This window comes from Enhydra lutris, unplaced genomic scaffold (genome assembly GCF_002288905.1).
Source record: "Enhydra lutris kenyoni isolate GAN:26980312 unplaced genomic scaffold, ASM228890v2 scaffoldscaffold17, whole genome shotgun sequence".
In the NCBI taxonomy this organism is placed as follows: Eukaryota; Metazoa; Chordata; class Mammalia; order Carnivora; family Mustelidae; genus Enhydra; species Enhydra lutris.
This window is the reverse complement of record NW_019154101.1, coordinates 26277326-26300188: the sequence shown is the minus strand read 5'-3', so window position 1 is coordinate 26300188 and position 22863 is coordinate 26277326. Positions and strand designations below refer to the sequence as shown.

Sequence of the window (22863 nt, the reverse complement as noted above, 5' to 3'; positions counted from 1 at the left end):
GAAAGAAAGAAAGAAAGAAAGAAAGAAAGAAAGAAAGAAAGAAAGAAAGAAAGAAAGAAAGAAAGAAAGAATTGGAGAGGCTGTAGGGGCACCTGGGGGGGGCGCAGTCTGTTAAGTGTATGACTCTCGATTTTGGCTCAGCCATGATCTCAGGGACATGAGACCAAGTCCCGTGTTTGGCTCCTCACTGGGTGAGAAGTCTGCTTGAGATTCTCTCTCTCCCTTTCCCTCTGCACCGCCCCCGGCTCACACATTCTCTCTCAAATAAGTAAATTTTTAAGGAAAAAAACAAACAAACAAATAAATAAATATTTGCTTCTTGTATCTACTCGAGGATGTTATTCCTGTATCTGAGAAGAGCAATTGCTAACAGGTGAATAACCTGTGTGTCGATACATTCTATAAAGCGTACCTCTTGGACAGCTCATGTGTCGATACATTCTATAAAGCGTACCTCTTGGACAGCTCACTTGCTCATGACTTAAAAAGCCACAGTCACCACAACTTCCTATTTTATTCCTGCCCAAGGATCTGAATGCAAACTCCAACATGTACCAGCACTTCTTAGAAAACCTCTAGAAAAAACTCAGCCTAGTTTTGCTGTCCATCCGTCTATCCAAAACTTACATACCCTCCATCTAAAAGGTAACTGAGATAGAGTTCTTATTCTGACTGTTCTCATGTTTCAGCCAACACATCACAGAAATGCTGGAACTTAGCACTTGATAAAAAGGAGAAGCTGAGATTTAGAACAAATGAGCTGTTCTGAAAAAAGTGCGTGTATACATACCCATTATACATTTTATAGATGTCTGGGAGAATTCCATTAATTTCCACATCTGATCCTGGCCAAAAAAAGGTGCCACTTTTCAGGCCTTGATATTTTGTGGTGAGCCAAATCTGGGGAAGAGAGTGAACGCAAGTCAGAAAACTATACAACTGTGCATCTGTTAGGCAAGTATGTGTTCATGGGACATCAGTGCATTCCCCCCAAGTGCTACAGGATTTCTGCAGTGAAGGAGCTTCAGCAGTGAGATTACAGAATAATCAATAGGACACTGGATAGCAGCAACATGAAATGAAATAGAGAGCACTTAACCTAAAAAATATAGACGCCATCAGCTGGAAACCTCTGCAACTTTCAGAGCCCTAGCCTTTGATTTTAACAGGCTCCCCTTACAAGAAAAAAATATTCCCAAACACACATGTGTTTAATTTGTTGACATTTTTATTATGTGACTAACACATATTAAGCACTTCCTGCCAATTACAATTCTAAATAGTATCCCCAGAAGCATCCCAATTATTAATTTGGTTAATCCTCACAATAACCCCCTGAGGTAGTTAACGGTATCATCTACAGTATAAATATAAGAAAACTAAGCCACTGAAAGAATAATTTGCCCAAAGTCACATAGTTTCAAATATCAGCACTAAAATATGAATTTATACCCTGCAAATTAATCATCATGCTTTTTTTTCCTTCTAAGAGGAATACTGAGACTATCCAAAAAGACCCCACAGAATTTTTGTGGCAGTTTTTTAAAAATACAAAGAACACATATAAATCATGGCCGGAAAGAATCTTCTCAGCATATACAATTGAAGTCAGAGTTTACCACCTTCAGTAACAGTTTTGTATGGATCAAAATATGGCCCCCAGACTATGGCTACAAACTACTGGTACAAGAAGGTAGAATTAAGCAGAAAAGAAAAAAAGTTCAGAATTTCCCCAACCCGGCTATGAAATAAAACTACACCCACTGCACAATGATACAAGATTTAGGATTATCAGCATTCTCCTTCATGTACAAAAGGATGGCCACAGACAGGATCAATGACATAGGTTATTAAAAGCTCCAGGGAATCTGTTATTTTACTCTGATTGAAAGAGATGAGAATAATTTAAAAAACAAACTATTTTAGTAGCTAAAACAAACAAACAACTCACTGGTTCTCCTTTGTACCACACAGGATTAAATTTCTCCTTACTTTTAAGTGCAAAGAAAGCGTTAATTTTGGGATCATATATTTTATTGTCAATTATGCCATGGGATTCTGGATAAAGTCCCTAAAAAATAGAAAAACAGGTTTTATGCAGCTTGTGAGGGTTTTTTTTTTTTCATTTTTATTTTTCATTAACATATAATGTATTATTAGCCCCAGGGGTACAGGTCTGTGAATCTCCAGGTTTACACACTTCACAGCACTCACCATAACACATACCTCCCCAATGTCCATAACCCAACCACCCTCAAGTTGTCAGGTTTTTTTTTGTTTTTTTTAAAGATTTTATTTATTTATTTGACAGGATCACAATTAGGCAGAGAGGCAGGCAGAGAGAGAGAGAGGAGGAAGCAGGCTCCCCGCTGAGAAGAGAGCCCGACAGGGGCTCGATCCCAGGACCCTGGGATCATGACCTGAGCCGAAGGCAGAGGCTTTAACCCACTGAGCCACCCAGGTGCCCCTCAAGTTGTCAGTTTTTTAACATGAAATAAAGTTCAAGAACGAAAGCACTGAAGAGAAAACAGGTAACTGAAGCTGCAAGAAACTTAACGTAGTTTAAGGAGAGAAGAACAAAACATCGTGACAGTCAAAACACAACCAACCACTCAAGATTTTATAATATAGTATTTGCATTTTAAATTATGTAACAGGAGAAATTAAGTTAAGAATGGTATGGATGAGGAGCTATATAAATAGGCAGCCTCCCCAATTTTTTTTAAAGATTTTATTTTTGTGTATTTATTTATTTGAGAAAGACAGTGTGCAAGTGGCGGGGGAGGAGCAGAGGGAAAGGGGTAGGCGGACTCCACGCTGAGCCCAGCCCAACGTGGCCCAGATTTCATAACCCCGAGATCACGACCTGGGCCAAAATCAAGAGTCAAATGCTTAACCAACTGAGCCAACCAGCACCCCTACAGCCTCTCCAATTTTTTAAAAAAGTGTCCTATTTTCCTTTTGCATTGCTGAGTAAAGCATTTCTGTAGAACAAACTTTTAGTTGAGTCTGAGCATAGACTTGTATTAATACAGGCTAAAGAATTAATTTCCAGGCTTCAACCATAATGCCTAATGAATTTGACTATTTTTCTGGACTCCAATTAAACTGGGAAACTTTGAAACAAAAACAGGGCTGCAAATCTATCGAGAGTCAGGCAAACTGGATTGCTTAAACTTATACATCAAGGTGATCGGAAAGACAAGTTGAGAACCTATAAATGTAGGACAAATTTGTACAAATAGAGTAAGCTACAAAACTATAAGAAGAAACAAGACACAAAAATTGGAGAATCTTAAACTGAAAGGAAACCAAGAAGAGTCTTTAGTCACTTCTTTTCAAGACAGAAAAACTGAGACCAGAAGGTAAAGTGACCTTCCCCAAATTACAGATAATTAGTGGCAAAGACTAGGTTTCCTCGCTTAACCACATATTGGAAAACAAGTGATCTGATGTCTAATTATTGGCTCAAAAAATGCAACATTTACATCTCTCTTCTGTGAACATACAAAAGTTGAAACTTGGAGCTTACCGTGACAATGCTGTAGTGATTGGGAAAAGTTTTTGTTGGATATACTGGTCTCATGTTTTTGGCGTATGTTCCACAGTTTTCTACAAGGGAAACAAATTAAAGATTGTTATTCAATGCAACTGACAATGTGTTTACTTCATCTAGCTTTCCTACCAAATAAGTCTAAACAGCTTTAAAAAAATAACCCGGGAGGGATTTTTAACCATATAAAAATTTAGAGTTAATTATAAATCAACATTGTAGAATCAAATGCAATGTTAAGAGTTAATTTTTCTCAAAAAAATATTGAACAAAATAATTAAGCCAATGAAAGAATTATCCCATACTTATCAATAACATTAAGTTCCAGAAGGAGCATGTACAATAATGACATCTACTATATCTCTGTCTGATATTACTTAGTGATCATATACCTAAGTTATAAGAAGTAGTTAAAAAAAAAAACAAAAAACCTGCACTGATGCCAAAATCTGCAAAATTAAAACAAGGCTGAAGCAGCAGCTGAGGGGGACAGTGTCCGCATGTGAAAATCCAGAACCATCTATGTCTGGACAAACTCAACACAGCTCTAAAGACAAAAGGCATCTTCTTGCTTCATGCTGGAGAAAGCACAGAAGCTGGACTGCTCTGGATTTAGCCTTGGTGTTACGCTCATGGTGTCATGCTCCTTTTCTCCTGCCTCTACTACTGAGAAAAAAAAAAACACAAAAACTAATGATTCTAGCATTTCAATAAGTCACTGCTGAAAATGTTCCTCAAATTAGCAAGTGTCTATCTATCTCAATGCCTTCCAAGCAGTGCAGAATTACAGGATATGTCCCCTAAGTATCCAAAGCTAGGGCTTAGGCTGACTGTGTGCTGGTTTCTTTTAAAACTTCACATATAGTACCCACAACTCCTTAATTCTGAACCCGGGATGCCATCTTTGGTGCCATGGAAACAAACAGACCCCCTAAGGGTCACAAAGGACCAGATTCAGGCCTCAAAGCCTGTGGGCCTAACTGCTAAGAACTGAGCCTTCCTTGACCATGCCCGCTTTTTTGCTAAAGATTTTTTTTCATGTCAATGATTACTTATAAAAATTATTCTCTTCTAGGTAGAAATTAAAAAGAGAAAATTTTTAAAAGTTTCCCAAAATTATTTTGGTTCATCATAAAAGAAGTAAAATAAATGCACATGTGTAATTACTGAGAGTGATTTTCATATTTAAACTAATCTCATATACTCAAGGCTAATAAATAATATTTTAAAATTCCAGAACACTAAAATCATTGTATTAACTTCTATTTCAGCCTCACATTACACTGTAACTACTTAACTGCTCATCACTGAGAATGAGCCAAGTTCTACAGTTTTTATGCCCATATGCAATTTTTTTCCTTTCTCAATAAGCAGTGATGATACAAGTGATACCCATATAACTGGGGCTTAATGTGATTTAAAACTTGAGCATTAATATTAAGACCACTCTACTACTGCATCAATAACTTACAGAATAATCATTCAGTTAAGGCCTTGTATGAGGCAAAGAAATTGGAAGGATGCTACATGATACTACAGGATAACTAGCAAATATTCTACACTACTAGAATCATATCAGAAATACTTTCAGTTTTGAAAATTCCATTTTAAGATGTAATAAATATCAAATAAATGATTTTTCCACAAAAGGAATCCAAAATTCTAAGAAAAAATACATACATACATACATACATACAGGTATCTATAGTGTGTGTGTGTGTGTGTGTTGTGTGTGTGTGTATAAACTGTATTACCTTAGAAGTATTTAAAAGGTAGCTTCAAAGTAATTATAATATTGGAGACTAATTCCTTATCATCAGGTTCAACTACTTCATCGTAGTGATGTTTGGTAAAACACATCCTGCCAGTATTTTTCCAAAGAAAGCCCGCATCCCTAGTCTATCTCACTGAAACAGTGACACTCCCAATAGCGAACTCCGAAGTTACTCACTTAGTTTGCTAATAACAGGAAGAAGGCCACCCCAGGTGTGTAAATATTCTGCCCTGAAGCCATCCAAGGAAAATAAGAGGGTCGGAGGCATTTCAAACCTGGATAATGAGAAAGGGAAAAAAAAATGTTTAAAAAAGCAGATGGAACACACATCCAGGGAAGGTTCTTTTCCCTCCTTGGCACAAGTCCAATGAAGATTTCTCACTTAGGTTAGCATGTGATCTAAAGGAAACTAACAAGTTCAGCAAACATCCTTATAAAGGAGATTTCACATTGATATGCAATATACATGCTTTTACATTTCATTATCTGTATGATATATACATATATCATCAAATAGGATTTCTCAAGCACTCAGACCATGTTGAACCACTGTATGGAGACTAGCATTCATAGTCCCTGCTATTCCAAAAGCTGGACCAAATGCTACTAAAATATAATAATATTTTCCCAGTTTGCAGAATGCTAATAAATAGCATTCTCTAAATTACGTTTTTGTTTCCAGAAAGTTTTTTCCTGAACAACCACTTTCTGATATCATCTCTATGTGAATCTGCTAGATGGTAGTTCATATCACATAAACTATATATAAAATTGAGTTTTTAAATTTACTATATTGAAAAGACAGTACTATTTAGTAGAGATGTTTGAAATGTATTCATTACTTTTTAATAAATAAACAACAAGGAAATGACCCAAAGCTAGGAACAAACAATGAGGGTATGTGCGCGTGCACACATGCACACACACACACACACACACAATGCACGTGGTGTGGAAATCCAAAGGAGGAGAAACATTTACAGTGATGTGCTCAGTCAAGGAGAACAACTATGGGCAGCTGTTATATGGCCAAACCAGAACAGGCATGGTTCAGAACTTCTGAACTTATAATAATACCTGGTGGACAATAGGAGAGTTATAGATCACAGGCTAACCATAAAAGAACTTCCCACTTAAAGTTTACTCAGTAATTTAAATGACAGTAAATGCCTAACTTTGCCTTGCCTTTTTTTCAATTCTACCTCCTCCTCAGCTTACTCTCACACACAAACACAAAAGGAAAAAGAAAAAAAAATTGGTATGTAATTTCCACTAACTCATGTTTGCACCATAGCTCAGTTAGAAGATTCCAGAATCAGATGCATAGGGTCTCAATGGTTCATCACTGTATAAAATCATTTGTATTCACTCAACATAAAACATAAACTGCTCATTGTGCCACCAGGTAAATACTTCTAGTATCATAACACAGGTTCCTAATTACGATCTCATTGTAAAGAAAGGAACAGTTACATTTCCATTAAAAGGATCAATATTACAACTGAAAAATCATGATCAGTATGTAGAAGGAAAAGAAAGATTCAAAATTCACTAAATCTAAATTTTCCAATAAATCTTGGACTTAAAGGACAGCACAAAGTACAAGAGAGGTCCCTTTGAAAAAAGTCTCTTCTACTGTAATTTTTTGGTTTGGGTTTAGTTTTTGCTGCAGCTACTACTATTGTTTTAAACAAAAAAGTACTCTCTCATCCCAAAGAAAAGAATACACATCCTATAAAGCAAAAATAAATTATATACACCAAAAAAATAAGCTAAAGCACAGCTTTAAAAATTTTAATAGTTTGGGAAAAAATGATGACTTTAAAAAGGTAAAAATGTATTTCTGAAGATGAATAATTCAAATTATACGAGGTAAGAGATCTCAAGCGGAGTAGAGATAAATGTATGTAACATCTTCATAAAATCCCCCCTCCCATGAATTGCACACAAATTTTTCTGATGGCCTAGCATACATAAGGTACTGTGCAAAATGCTTTAAGGGCAAAAAGAACCAAAATGAATTATAAAAATTATGCAACATTCTCCCACAGATACATTGCTTATCCCTCTAATTTGTAAGTGAACCAAAATACAAAAAATTAAAAGAAAACTGTAAAGTAATTTGCTATAGATTTAACTCTCAAAGCTACAAATGGAAGTAAAGGGTCTTCCTTCCTAAGGAGAAAGACAAAAGATTTCCACCCACTGCTCATGAACACTACACACTAAATAGTCAACAACTTTTTTTCTGTTAGCTTCTGGAAGGGAAGGTCATTCCATAATTAACTCCACACCACCGGTGCCCAACACAAGGCCTGACTAAAAATACCATTTAATGAACCAATGATTGGTTATTATTTTTATCTTTTCAATTTGGAAAGAGAAAAAAAAATAGTACCTCAGAAAAATAGCATTTCAGAACATCATCTTACCCTGCTGGACACTCTGGCTCATTAATGTTCTCACACGTTTCTTCTACCCAACTTTTCTCTCCTAAAATATTTTCAAGAAATAAGACAAGTTGAACACACTGAATAGTACCAATGATTGTGATGCTGGGAGACATTATGAAAGGGTCCAAAATCAAAATGTTAACAGATATATAGATAATATGGGGCATGATTCTAGGAAAATACAACAAATACAGAAAGTTACACTGTTTCATAGTAAGAGTTAGTTGATATCAGAAAGAAAAAAATGTGTAATTGTAAGACTAAAACATATTACTGTATTCGTGAGAACTGAGAGGCATCTTTTTCACTCTTGAGTTGTTAATATTTTCAGGCAAAATTTACAAGGCTCCTTTTTTTTTTTTTAAGATTTTATTTATTTGACAGAGAGAGATCACAAGCAGACAGAGCAGCAGGCACAGAGAGAGGGGGAAGGGAAGCAGGCTCCCTGCTAAGCAGAAAGCCCAATGTGGGGCTCGATCACAGGACCTTGAGATCATGACCTGCACCGAAGGCAGAGGCTTAACCCACTGAGCCACCCAGGTGCCCCTACAAGCCTCCTTTTTTCCATCCAACAACATCTTCTAGTACTAAATCCTTGATATCATAGTTCCTCTCATATCAATTGCAAAGAACCCTGGGACAAAACATCAGCATAGCATCAGTTTACATAATATCCTATGACCCTGGGCTGTAATTTCACATCTACTCTTTCAACACGTGGCAGACACTGTCCTCATTCACTCTGAGGGCACTTGGGACATGGAAGTCAGCCAGGACTGCAAAAGACATCTTTCCACAAGGCAGCATGAAATATGGAGCTGATGTTAAAATAACATGAAGGGGGCGGTAGCGGGAGAGGGAGTGACTACGGCTAGAACAAGATTTGCTGAGCGTAGATAGTAGTAATTCTTTACCCGATGGATGGGTAGAAAATTCAGAGTACTTTCTTTACTCACATGTGTTTGACTCTTTCCTTAGTAAAATGTTTTCTTAAATATTTTCTCAGCCAACATAGTTGATCCCTAGGTAAGACTCATAGTGTAAAAAATGACCCCTCTGCAAAACCCCACCACCACCAAGGAGGATGGCGGGCTGCCGTGGAACAAGATGGATGCGTGGAGAGCTGACCTCGGCACACGGCGCTATAATTGATACAGCAGTCGCCCTTGTCCCTGCAGTCATCGGAACAGGAGCAAAGGCTTCTGGACAACCTTTTTTCACCACATCTGAATTTGCTGCAAGTCCATATACGTTCTAGAAACAAACAACAAAATACATGTTAAGGTCCCAATTCAACACATCTGACATGGACCCAGACTTGCTCTCTTCTGGAGCAGGATCCACAAGACACCATGAGCACTTTCATAACTCGTAGTTCCTCACAGAGCCTGCCACCGCAGTGGTCGAGCTGAACTAACAGACAGAAAACATGCAAGAAACAATTGCTATTATGTTGCTAAAAAGAACAGAATTTCATCATTTTAAAACATGGACAAACATTATTATCATATAATTCAGGCTTTTTCCTCCAACCATCTTCAGGGTTCTCAAAATTTAATCTGAACCTAGCCCGTTCTCATTTAAATATTAAATATGCAAGTCATATGTAGAGAAATCCAAATCAAACTGAGAATATTTCTATATTCTGATTATTTCATTTTGAAGTGTAAGCAGACACGTAAGTACACTGAAACTAATGTAACATTCTGTGTCAACTCTACACTTCAATAAAAAGAAGTACGTGTCTAAGAACTCTTGTTGTAATGAGCCCACACTGAAAATATTCATATATTTCAAGCAGCCTTTTGACGTTAGTTTAAGTGCAAATTAGATTATACTGGCTTTCAGCATACATTAAAACGAGGCATGGTTTGGCTAGCCATAAAGGGTTGAATAAGGCAAAACTTGTAATTTTTTTTCTCTAAGGAAATACAAAAGCCAAAATTTTAAAAATCTCGAATGAGTTAGATAAATCACATACCTAAAAGATGCAGAACTTATCTCTGATCTTTCACTAATGTCCATGGTCCCTTCTTTTTCCCTGCATATTTTTATTTACCTGGTTCTATACATGTCTCCTGGTAATCCAGACAGCAGTTTCCAAGGTCAACGCAAGCAACATCACAGCGGCAATTCCCAAATGTTCTCTCAAAGCAACGACCTTTGCAACTTTTAACTGAAAATAGTGAATACTGCATTAGAGCTTTCAGATCACAGAAGCACAAAGCAATCAACTGATAGACTTAAGATAGATAGATTCAAATCCTACCTGACAGAACACGGACGGTGTAATAAAGGCACCCAAGAATCTTTTCAGAAATACACACAGAAAGTGGCACAAATAAAAGGCACAGAGTTTTTATTTTATCTCTTGTCATAGAGAAATAGAACTTTTAAAACTGATTACAAACCCGACTGGGGCTTGTAAGACTTAAATCCTTACGGCACGGTAAAGAAAAGTCAGAAGGAGGACTTGTGCTGAATGTTTTACGCTCAGGAAAGACTGGCTTCAACAGCCATAACGTTCTCTAAAATTTCGTATGTGAGGTAAGATTTTAAAAGTGATTCTCTGAATATTTCAGAAAGAGAAAGAATGCCTGACATACCCCACCCCCAGTCTTGGTTTATAAAAGAAGTAATGTAATGTCCCTGTGCGAGCTTTCTGCTGGAGTGACCGTCCCCATCACCTAAAACACCCATTTAGCCTTTAGGCCCAGCCTAATGCGTGAACTCCCCAGTCAAGGTATGATTTCCTTTTTTTAAGCTTTTATAAAACCTCGTCCTTCCCCTACCCTCCCCCACCCCCGTCACTTCCTTCCATCTGAACTAGGGCATTTGGTTAATAGCCTGGTCTCACACTAGACTCCCAGCTTCCTAAGGACAAAGACCGCATGTGGATTTTGCCCAGCATACTGTGTCCCAGCAGCCCACAAGATGCTGGGCTATAGTTGGTACTAGCAAGTTTCTGTTAAAACGGATACATGGTGGATATGGAAGGAAGACTTTTTATTAAAAACAATAATTTTATAACTGTTTACTACATACTTGGAAAAAGCTAGGTTTTCATTAGATTACTAAAATCCACTTGTAAGATAATACAAATCCAACAGAAAAAAGCAATAATCCTAGCTCCTGACCACCAAGGCCCACAATTTTAAAAGCCGTGAGGGCACGTAACAGTAAGTTTCAGGTTGCCCAGTGACACTGAATGGTTACCTAGTAACCCCGCCAGAACTGCTTCAGAGACTAACTCCCTGGGGAAAGAGTGTCCTAGGAATCCCTGGAGAGAGGTAGGGAGAGGGCTCCATGGGCCCAGCACCAGAATCTTTAGGCCATTATTTGCTTGTTTGTTTGAATTTTTTTGTCGTTGTTTTGGGGTTTCCTCTTTGTTTGGTTGACTTTTTTGGTCCAAGCCCCTCTTTGTTGTTTTAGGATGCAGTTTTGCAAATAAATAAAATTTTATATAGCTAATTCAATGAAAGAGCTTCAAGAAGGCTCAAACCAGCATCAAGTCTGCCATAACTATGGACCACTCACAGATTAGGATATAATGCTTTTCTCAATCATATTCTGAAGAAATCTAAATAGCAACACACATACACACATGTGTGTGTGTGCATGTGAATTACTATAGTAATTACCTTCTTTGGCACAGCTTGGTTTCAACCCAAATATACAACCAAGGATTGTTGTTAACACACAGACTGACAATACCTGCAGAGAGAAAAAAAAAATTATATGGCTTCAAACCCTTTTATTTCATCAAATGTTTCTAAAGTTGCTGGTGCTGCTCTGTTTCCTGATGTCAGGTCACACAGATGTCTGTGCTTTGTGAAAATTCAAACTCCACACCTAGGCTTTGTGCATTTTTCTTTATGTGTGTTATACTTCAAGAAAAAGTTTACTTAAGTGTTAGCAAACGAATCTATGCCATCGAAGATGAATGCTTCCAGAAACTTTCCAGTGAATGCAAATGAATCCAGTCAGAATTTGGAAATAATTAAGGGAAGAAGAGAGGAAAACAATCTATTTAGAGGTTCATTTTCTTAATTCTTTCTTAATTCTTCATTTTTTCTTAATTCTTTCTTATTTGTTAATCCACAAAAGGCAATATGAGACTAGTAGATGCCTCTTTTACATAATTTAACTACACAAACCTAAACAATATCCTAACATGCCCCATGCCCCACAGCAGCTTGTGGGAACAGGCACTACTAGACAGGACTAGGCACCTGCACTGTGGGCCCAAACGTTACCACAAATTGGTTGTGTAACTTGGGGGAGATCACGTACATGCTCTAGACATCAGATTACTCCCCTATACAACTAAAGGACTAGACTACATGGATCTCTAAAAATCTTTTCAGCTCTAACATTTTGCCACTTTCTCATTCTCCACTCTTGGGGCCTTTGGCATTTTAAGATAGATAGATACACCAGAAAGAATTTTTACTTGAGAATTAGAAAAGGAGCAAATAATAATAATAATAATCCATAGAACAACCCTCAATATTTTTAGCAGCATGCAGTTTCCTTGACAGATCTCTGGAATCTCACTTTGCAGGAAAATCCAACAAACCACGCATTCAGTACCAACTATGTGTAAAGACTGAATTATGCACAGGAAAGAGGAAGAAATGCCTCAGGGAGCTTCTATCTGTGCGGGAAAACATAAATATGACAGCATAAATGGCTCATATTTGGCAGGTGCTAGGAGCAGCTCCCATTCCACAGTTGTTTAAAGAAGGAGAAAGGTTGCAGTGGTTGGAGAGAATGAGATCAGAGAAGGCTTCAGGGAGAAAAGCTTTAGCCAGGACTCTGAAAGGGGGAGATGATGGTATGATATGATAGATGATCTGATAGGGAACACTTGTAGGAGGAAGGACAGCATCAGGACAGTTCTGAAGGAAGAAATGGAAGGCAGCAAATGAACAACGAGCAGCCTACTTTGGCAAGAACAAAGAATATGCAAAGGGGAATGGATGTAGTGACAGGTGGAGTGGTGTTTCCCCAAAGCCAAGCTAAAGAGATAACACAGACCCGAGGAATGGGTAAATGGGACAAGGTGGATGGTGGGTGCAGGCTTTTATGAACTCGCTCCCCCAAATGGGACACCAATTTTAACTGTATATGTCAGTTGCCAGGTTAAGTACTGGATACTCAGTAATAAAACAGACATGACCTTTGTCCTTGAGGTGCCTAATGTCAAGTGACTGCAAGAACTAAAGAGAAAGGAAATAATAAGTAAACTGAACTGGCAGGTCTGACTTATTTCAGAAGAAAATGAGGGTAAAGGAAAAGGGAGCAAGAATATAGTGGGTCTCAGGCACCTGGGTGGCTTGGTCAGTTAAGTGCCTGCCTTTGGCTCAGGTCATGATCCCAGGGTCCTGGGATAGAGTCCCACATCAGACTCCTTGCTCAGCAGGGATGCTGCTTCTCCCTCTGCCTGCCTCTCTCCCCATCTGTGCTTGCTCTCTCTCTCTTTCTGACAAATAAAATCCTTAAAAAAAAAAAAAAAAGGATATAGTGGGTCTCAAACACAACAGGGTCTAGGTGAAGTCTTTCCCCTAGGAAATCAAAAACCTAAGTGTATGTATATCCACTGAAATAGGGAGTCACCAGAGGAAGAGGTTAGACAAACAAGTCAACAACGGCAAACAGAACAAGGCACTAGCAGAGAGCACGAACAGATTTCCCTAAGCCTTCGATGGTGGTGTAAGCAGGCACAAACATATGAAAGGTAATTTTTAAGTCTCTATCAAAAACACTAAAAACTCTGTCGGAGATGAACATATAGGGAAATGAAAAAATTGTAAAACTCATCGTATTTAGTATACTATAATTTAACACATGGAGAATTAAAGTCTTCATGATAATAAACTTATGAAGAATGTTTGAACAGTGCTTTATCTTCTCATCATACAGCTTACAATACAGAGTAAATATCTTTTCCAGGCCTTGGCAAACCACCACATTCCTTTCCACGCTTAATTTTCCATCTTTTAACCTTTGGACTTTTTTTTTTTTTTTTTTTTTTAAAGATTTTATTTATTTATTTGACAGAGAGAAATCACAAGTAAGCAGAGAGGCAGGCAGAGAGAGAGGAGGAAGCAGGCTCCCCGCTGAGCAGAAAGCCCGATGCGGGGCTTGAACCCAGGACCTGGGATCATGACCTGAGCCGAAGGCAGCGGCTTAACCCACTGAGCCACCCAGGTGCCCCTAACCTTTGGACTTTTAATAACGTGAAGTATCTCCATGAGTTCCTTTAATATGAATTCTTTTTTTTTAAAGATTTTATTTATTTATTTATTAGACAGAGAGAGAGAGAGAGATATCACAAGTAGGCAGAGAGGCAGACAGGCAGGCAGAGAGGGAGAGGCAGGCTCCCCGCCAAGCAGAGATCCCAGTGTGGGGCTAGATCCCAGGACCCTGGGATCATGACCTGAGCCAAAGGCAGAAGCTTAACCCACTGAGCCACCCAGGGTCCCCCCCCTTTAATATGAATTCTTATGCCAGTGTCCCTTGTTCTAGGACATCCTCATCCTCTCCATCATGACCACGCTCCTCACTATATCCATAAACTCACCATCACTAAGCTCCTCTGGCAGCATAGCTAGCTACAGTCTGTGGAATAGAGGCAGTGTTAACATTCCTACAGTTGGCTTTTTCTTCCAGAACCCCATTTACATGTGAACTGAATTTCACTTCTGGCATTATCACTTTTCTTTCCGTTTCTGAGTTTTTACTTTCATCAGCTAATTTTCTCTTTCAACCATCCATCTGTATAAAATGTCATGTACATTTACCACCCATGGACAAGGAAGCAACACAACTGCTTGCTTTGCTGTCTGTGAATGATCAACGGATGCATAGTAACAATCACTGACAGACATTAGAAGAAGCCATGTTGGTCACTGGCCACCATATGCATCTGTTATTTACATGGTGATTTGTGGACTGAAAAAGCTAGCAGCGAAAACTGTACTCAATGCAACTCCTCACAGTTAATAAATCTTGGTAACTGAAACTTGAACCACGTTGTTGGGGGACCAGTGTTCATGAATTAAACTGTGGTAACTGAAAGTGAGCATGCCACAAGGCCATGTCAATCTAGGGTCATCTGTACTCTCACAAGGGGCAAGAGAATTGTCCAAGCATGCTTATTTCAAAACTGTCTTCACAATAAACTCACACAAACAAAAATCAAGAAATAAGCTCATTTTAAGAAACTGGCTTAAAAAGTCAGTTTAATCTACACCATCTCAGGAGGTTAGCCTCAAAGATAGGCAACGTCAGAAGAAGGCTGAGAGGAAGATTAAAAAAAAAAAAACAACAAAAAACTGAGATACAGCCAGAGGAAGTTAGAAGCCCCTGGTGATGGACATCCTCAATTTTCTTGGGCAACTAAGAATATCTCTTGGGAGTGAAAAAGTTTAGCTGGGACCCTGTAACGAGGGGCATAAGACATCCCAAGTGAAGAATGGTTGCAAATCCATGGTGCAAAGAAGACTGAGTCAACAAGAGAAAACTGCAAAGACCTTCATGCTCTGGGAGCCCAGCGGAACCTGAAATCATGGATTATAAATGGTCCAGGTAGCCCGGAATCTCCAAGCTGGGAGTGGAGGGATGGGACAAAAAGATAACATGGCGTGGGGAGAAACGAAGGCAGGGGAAACTGAACAGAAAAGCTGACAAGAATCAAATTATGGCTGCAGTGGCTGAAAAGGGTTGGGAGCATGGGGACACAAATGTGAGAACTGGTAGAAGACAGGGGATCAGGCAAGTGTGGGAGTGGGAATGAGGGAGGGGGCAAGGAATGAGGAAGAATGGAAGTTATGAGCCTAAAAGGAATTTTAGAGTCTGGGTTCTCAGAAGTGGGGCAGCTTGGAATGGAGATGAAACTAAAAGGAGAAACCTGAAACTGGCATAAAATGCTTGTTGGAAGTAAGAAGACCCAAAAGTTCTACTACTTATGCTAATAATCAGAATTAAATTTATACCAACAAATAAAAAAATCACAGTTGGAGAAATTTATTTATATTCTGAAATGTATTTGTTTAAAATACTCATTCCCTCACTTCTGTAAGAAATTTAGTCATGGAGATATATTACCAACAACTGTACAGTTCTTACTAATCATAAAACAGAATGCGTGAACGGTTCCGTTATAATGACGTCTCATCTTGAGGAAAGCTACAGGACGATCTGGTGGTAAGCAAGCATTTAAATCCCAAGCATTAAGGAGGAGCGCCTGGCTAGCTCCATCTGCAGAGTGCACACTTCCTGATCTTGGGTCAGTGAGTTCAAGGACCCTGATGGGCAGAGGCAACTTAAAAAAAAAAAGAAGAAGGAGAAGAAGAACAACAACAACTAAGTGGGTGATCAAGTCAGACTGTGAGTTAGACTGTGAGGGAAAAATCAACGTTCAACAATCACTACGTGTCACACAGTTAACATCCAACAGAAATACCTTGTGAAAAAATACTGCTTCTAGCAGCCAAATATATCTAAAAATAAATCCAATAACTTACAAGCCTAGATGATGAAAACTACAAAACTTTACTGAAAAGCAATAAAAAGGTGAATAAAAAGAGAAAAATGAAATACACAAAATTCTCAATTGGGGCGCCTGGGTGGCTCAGTCAGTTAAGCATTCAACTTTGGATGTCAAGGTTGGGAGTTAAGCCCCACAAATTACAAATCAAAATAAGTAAGTAAATGGTAAGCATGGGTTTAAAACACACATGATATATGCAATCTCCACCCTCCCGTTAAGCTGATGGGGCATGATTTTTTTTTTTTTCATTACCTCTTCATTGCTAAAAGATGTTACTTAGATTTATCTTTTTAAAGATTTTATTTACTTATTTATTTATCTGAGAGAGTCAGAGAGAGCACCAGTGGGGAGGAGAGGGAGAAGCAGGCTCCCTGCTGAGTCAGGAGCCTGCCACAGGGCTTGATCCAGGACGCTGAGATCATGACCTGAGCCAAAGGCGATACTTAGCAGACAGAGCCACCCAGGCACCCCTCAATTTATCTTTTATAAGATAATGAAAAGCATGGAAACGGAACAAAATATGACAATAGGGACAATCAATTCTCATCTACAATCACATCCATAGAAGATGAAACTTACATCACCTACTACTGTGTTATACAATACCCAATCAGAATAGTTTTTAATAGGAACTTTCAGAGCTGTGAAATCTAATTCAATTTTAATTTCTTCTCAAAGTGGTTTAAGAAAGCAATGTCAGGGACGCCCAGGTGGCTCAGCTGGACAAATAATTGTTGAGCTGAAAATCAGCCAATTGTGACTTCAGGCAGTTAAGGATCTGCCTTTGGCTCAGGGTCATGATCTCAGGGTTCTGGGACAGAGACCCAGCATGGGAATCCCTGCTGAACAGGAAGTCGGCTTCTCCCTCTGTCCCTCCCCCACCCTTCATTTGTGTGTGTGCTCTCTCTCTCTCAAATAAATAATTTTTTTAAAGCAATGTCAAAATTCACTACTCATTTTTACCTCTATAACAATTTAGGTAGTTTTCATATTTTGATATTCTCTTAAAAATTAGAGACAGAACATTTTATCTTAGAACACATGGAGCTACCAGACACACAGGTAAATTATTGGAATGTTTTGCCTCTACATTAGAAGGATATTTATTTGAGAGTTTCCTGCTTGTTTAGTTGGGGTACTTAAATCATTAGGCCTTTCTTGGACATTTAGTTAACCAAAAGAAATAGATACAAAGAAAGCACTCAATTTTATTTTTCTCAGATTCCCTCAAATACAGTGGCATTAATATAACAGATATTATTCTTTATTGAGCATTCATTCATATATGAGTGTCTACTTGTATGCAGTCCCTTTACTAAAGGCCAGAGAGACAAATGAAAGCAATAGAAATGAAGCAGGGGAGGGAGGGTGGAACATGGAAATGAATGATTACAAGGGAATGGGACAAGAGCTATAGCAGAAATATGTAAAAAATGTTAACATGCTAATAGCACAGTGGAGAGAAGAAAAGGAAAGAATGGTGACCAACAAAACAAAAAATAAAAAACAGAAACCACTTCACAAGAAGAGACTTGGAGAGAAAGGAGATTTCCCCCTCCCTCAATAAATAGGTATTTGAGTGTCCACAATATCCACTGTATTTAGGTTGTGTGGGGAAGCACAAAAATAAAACAAAAAATTATTTGTGGCGAAATCCCTAATCTCAGAGTATACCATCTAATCAGGCCAAGAACTCCAGTTTATTGATGATAAAGACAGGAAATGGTGAGAAGCGGCCTAAGAATTAAATCACATGGTAGCAACAATGTGTGCAATTGGCACCTTGTGCAAAGCCAGAGGGGTACAGAAACCACCCCCAGCCTAGGAGACAGAAGGAATAGCGTAATAAGCATCACTTCTCCAGTACCATGCAGGAGGCACTGTTCTCAGAGTTTTAGATCAAATCATTTCATCTTCACAATAACATTGAGGCAGATTATTGACATTCACCCAGTTTAAGGAAACTGAGCTGCAGAGAGCTGACAAGTCGCAGGGGCAAGATTTGAACTTGGGCAAGCAGGCTGTAAAGCAGTGGGGCAACTGGGGGAACATGGGAGTGGCTGAAAGGGGGCCACAGTCTGTGGGGCAGTCAGTGGGGAACTGCTGGGGCATTTAAACATGGAAATGATATGACTGGATTTATAAATTCTAGAAAAATCCCTTGGCAATGTTATGGAAGGCTCTGGTATGAGTCCAAGTGTGAAGTAAGAGCCTGGACTCACCCACCTCTCCTTTCTCAGGAGATGCTCTGTCCTCCTCTGTCCTCCTCACTCCCAAGCACTACAGCCTTCACCATGTTCCATGAGATGGGTCTGTCTCTGACTAGACTGTGAGTTCCAGGGAGGGGTAATTAACTCATTTCTGTACTCTCTGAGTGTAGTATGGTGCCCAGCACACAGTAGGCATTCGACCAATAATTGCTGAGCTGAAAATGAGCAAACTGTGACTTCATTAAACAAAATTTGAGGGGCGCCTGGGTGGCTCAGTGGGTTAAGTCCTCTGCCTTCGGCTCAGGTCATGGTCTCAGAGTCCTGGGATCGAGCCCCACATCGGGCTCTCTGCTCAGCAGGGAGCCTGCTTCCTCCTCTCTCTCTGCCTGCCTCTCTGCCTACTTGTAATCTCTGTCAAATAAATAAATAAAATCTTTGAAAAAAAAATTTTTGGAGAGAAAACCATAAACCTGTCCCTTTCTTCATCTGACTTGACAGGGTCAATCTAAGTGCCTTGATATCTATTCTATACAAATGATGCCTACAATAAATATAAATGAAAAACTTTCTTTTTTTAGGATATGGTAGACTGGTATTTGATAGATCTCATATTCACATATGACAGATGGACTGTAAATGCTCATCCAAGGTGAAGGTGATTAGCTGACCTATCACATTGCTTATCAGTCTTCTGACCTTTAAGCATAGCTGCAAGCTCTCTGACGAAAACTTTGTGAGAACCCAGTTCTATACAGGGCTGAGTCTTCAGGCAAATTTTTTTTTTCCTAGTGAGTATTAGATCCTCAGAAACTTCCACAGGGCATCTGAAGGGATACCAGAGAAAATGTCATATCCTTGAGGAACTTTTAACTATTACAGAGTTCAAAGTATCCTTCAAAATAACTGCTTGAGTGGATTTAGGAACTTTTGAAAAAAATAGTTCTAACTTTTGCTTAGCCTTTTACACACTCAGTATTATTTTAGTTATGTCTGACTTAATTGAAGATTCTCTCAAATGACAGTGACATTTTACATAAAGCAATTTATATGAGTGAGCAAATGAAAATGAGGAAGAAGACACCAAACACTGACCAAGTCCATCTCTCTGGGGCAAACCTCACAGTAAAACTCTGAAGAAGTTGATTTCTGCCTGGCAGAAAGAGTTTTAGGTTCAAAATGGCTATGGTTCAAATCCCACCCCTCTTAATTCATTTTGTCAGCATTCAACAAATATTTCTTGAGAGACTACTACATGTGAAGATTGATCTAATGCTGGGACTACACCAGTGAACAAAATGATTTCAGTGTTCTCATGGAGCTCGTGTTCCAGTGACTTCTAGACAACCACAAACTGTGTGACTTGGAAGCATTTCATATCGCCATTTAACATTATTTTTAAAAACCTCTAAAGGGGTGATAATACCTACCTCTCAAAATTGGCACAAGCTTTGGGCATAAAAAGTACAGAAAGTGCCCAGATTGGTGACTGTGACACAGAGGTGTTCAATAAATGATGGTCCCTACCAGGAATAGCCAACTCACTAAGAGCACTTGAGCCCATTAAAGATTCAGGGACAATATAACCAATGTTTAAGCAAACTACAGGGTATTCTTTTTAAGATGCTGGTAAAAGAAATGCCATAAACTAGTATATTAACATTTCCCCTCCCCCTTATTTTTTCTGCAGAAATCTGTTTTCAACAGCAGTTGAAGACCATGCAATGGTTTAAAAAAATCTACCCAAAAGATACACTAGAGTGAGAAAGAAAGCAAAATGTTGTTTTTCATGGGATGGTGGTACTGGTATTTTTAATTATTTCTATACAGCAGCTCTCCAACCCATGTTGATGAAAAAGGGATCCAGGTAAACAACAATCTGTATATTAGAGTACCACAGATCCATGTCTGCCCACTTAACAAAGTACAGCCTTTAACTGATCCAAGCATTGTGAGTATAAGAACACCTTAAAATATTCATATTCTTTTGCTCAAAAATTACACTTCTTGCAGCTTATCCTAAGATAAAAATTTATGTACAAATATTTATTACAAATGTTTACATGCAGCACCACTTACAAGAAAAAATAGACATATACACAACCTCCAATAGAAAATGGCTAAAGGAAATATATTTTTGTAATTGAATATTATATAATCATTAACAATGATAACGTAGAAGAAATTTTACAGCATGGGGAAAGATACACTAATGACTACAAATTGCAAGTAATAAAATAAAATGGGCAGTGTTGTTCTAACTTTCTATTATACATGACATATCTTTTATAAATAGTCTTATCTCTGCCTGATAGGCTCACAAGTCATTTTTTTTTTCTTCTTGGTACTTTTATTTTCCAAATTTTCCACAATGAACCCATATGCCAGAGGACTAAGGGCACTAGGATGTGGATATTAGTGACCCAGAGTAAAGTTTTCCTTTTCTGGCATTTAGGTATCTTTAGCCCAACTAGAAGCTCCTCCCTGTCCATTTTACTCTAAGCAAACTCCAATCAACAAATTCTGCCTCCATTCAACCTAATCCCACTTTTTTTTTTTTTTTTTTTTTTTTTTTTAAGTATTTACTTATTTGAGAGAGAGAGAAAGAGAGCAAATGTGTATGAACAGGAGAAGGGGCAAAGGGAAAGAATCTCAAGCAGACTCCAGGCTGAGCTAAGCATGGAGCACCTGAGATCATGATGTGAGCTGAGATCAAGTTGGACACTTAACCAACTGAGCCACCCAGGAACCCCCCCAATCCCTCATTCTTAACTATCAGTGAACAGCCATGATTCACCACTCATTTGAAGTCACCCTACAATACGAGATAAACAGAAAGTATAAGATCAACACGAAGGGGAAAAAAAGGGGAGAGGAAGAGAAAAATATATTAGAAGCAAACACCTAATTAGTATTCTCAGTGGGATTAAAAAAGATATACGCAAATCTTCAAATCAAAGATACTAATATCAAGCTTCCAGAATAATAAAAGAAGGCTCATATTTATTCACAGCATTTTAAAACTCCAGAACATGAATGACAAAAAGATCTTTAAGCTGTGACAACTTTAAAAAAAATAAATTTAAGAAGAGCAATAAAAAGTTATAAGATCAGAGTTAGTTTTTCCTTGGAGGTTTAGTAGAATTCATTGGTAAAGCTCTCTGGGCCTAGAAAGATCTGTATATTAATTTTCTGCATCAATCTCTTCATGGGTTATAAAATTATTTATTTTCTAATTTTTCTTAAGCCAGTTTTGGTAAGTTATTTTTCTTCTTGGACTTTTTCACTTCATATATATTTTCAAATATATTGATAGAAAGTGATTTATAATAGCCTTTTGTTATTTCTTCAGTGTCTGTAGATCTGTTTGTGGTCCTTCTTCCATTCCTCCTCTACTTTTTGTCTTAATGAGACTCACCAGAAGTAATACTCCTTTTTAAAGAATCTACTTCTTGCTTTGTCAGTCTCCTCTTTTATTGTTTTTTTTTTTTTTTTTTTTTTTTTACTGATTTCTGGTCTTATCTTTATTTTTTTCTTTCCTTCAGTAGCCTATGTTTCATTTCCATTTTGTTTTGGGTTTTTTCCCAAGTTATTAATATGGCTATTTAGGTTATAGCTTTACAGACTTTCTTCTTCTTTAATATTACTTTTATTCTAATTTTTAAACTCCTTAAGTCATTGTTGTTTTATAAGTTCATTTAGATTTACCCAAGTATTTATGACTTCATTCATTTTAACACATTTTCCTTTGCACCTTTAATCTGGAATCAACTGGAATGTATTTCCTTCTGCCTGAAGTATTTCTTTCACAATTTTCCTGATGGCAGATCCTCTCAGTATTTGTTACTTTATACACGTCTTTATTTTGTTCTCATTCTTGAAAGATATTTCTTCTGGATACATAATGGCAGTTTTGCAATTATCTTCCTTCAGCACAGTGAAGATATGGTTATACCACTTTATGCTTTTAATCATTGCTACTGAGAATTCAGCTGTCTGTTACATTTTTGAAGGAAATGTCTTTTTTCCAATACCTTTAAAATCTTTTTTTTTTTTTAAGATTTTATTTATTTGACAGAGAGAGATCACAAGTAGACAGAGAGGCAGGCAGAGAGAGAGGGAGGGAAGCAGACTCCCTGCTGAGCAGAGAGCCCGATGCGGGACTCGATCCCAGGACCCTGAGATCATGACCTGAGCTGAAGGCAGCGGCTTAACCCACTGAGCCACCCAGGCGCCCCTTTTAAAATCTTTTTATTTTTACTTTCGTATTCTGCAATATTATTCTGTCATTTGCTGATATGTATTTCTTTTTTTTTTTT

General features: G+C 38.1%; 1 protein-coding gene across 1 annotated transcript in view; it reads right to left on the bottom strand.

Moving 5' to 3' along the window:
• The window catches only part of LOC111147804 (ectonucleotide pyrophosphatase/phosphodiesterase 1), a 72700-nt gene that overhangs the window by 25256 nt on the left and 24581 nt on the right, over nt 1-22863 (bottom strand). The window contains exons 2-9 of the mRNA XM_022504046.1: nt 11422-11494; nt 9840-9956; nt 8909-9034; nt 7760-7820; nt 5505-5602; nt 3533-3612; nt 1952-2071; nt 791-900 (exon numbers count right to left, since the gene is read on the bottom strand). Coding sequence (XP_022359754.1) covers nt 791-900; nt 1952-2071; nt 3533-3612; nt 5505-5602; nt 7760-7820; nt 8909-9034; nt 9840-9956; nt 11422-11494 — 785 coding nt within the window. The remainder of the gene's footprint in view (nt 1-790; nt 901-1951; nt 2072-3532; nt 3613-5504; nt 5603-7759; nt 7821-8908; nt 9035-9839; nt 9957-11421; nt 11495-22863) is intronic.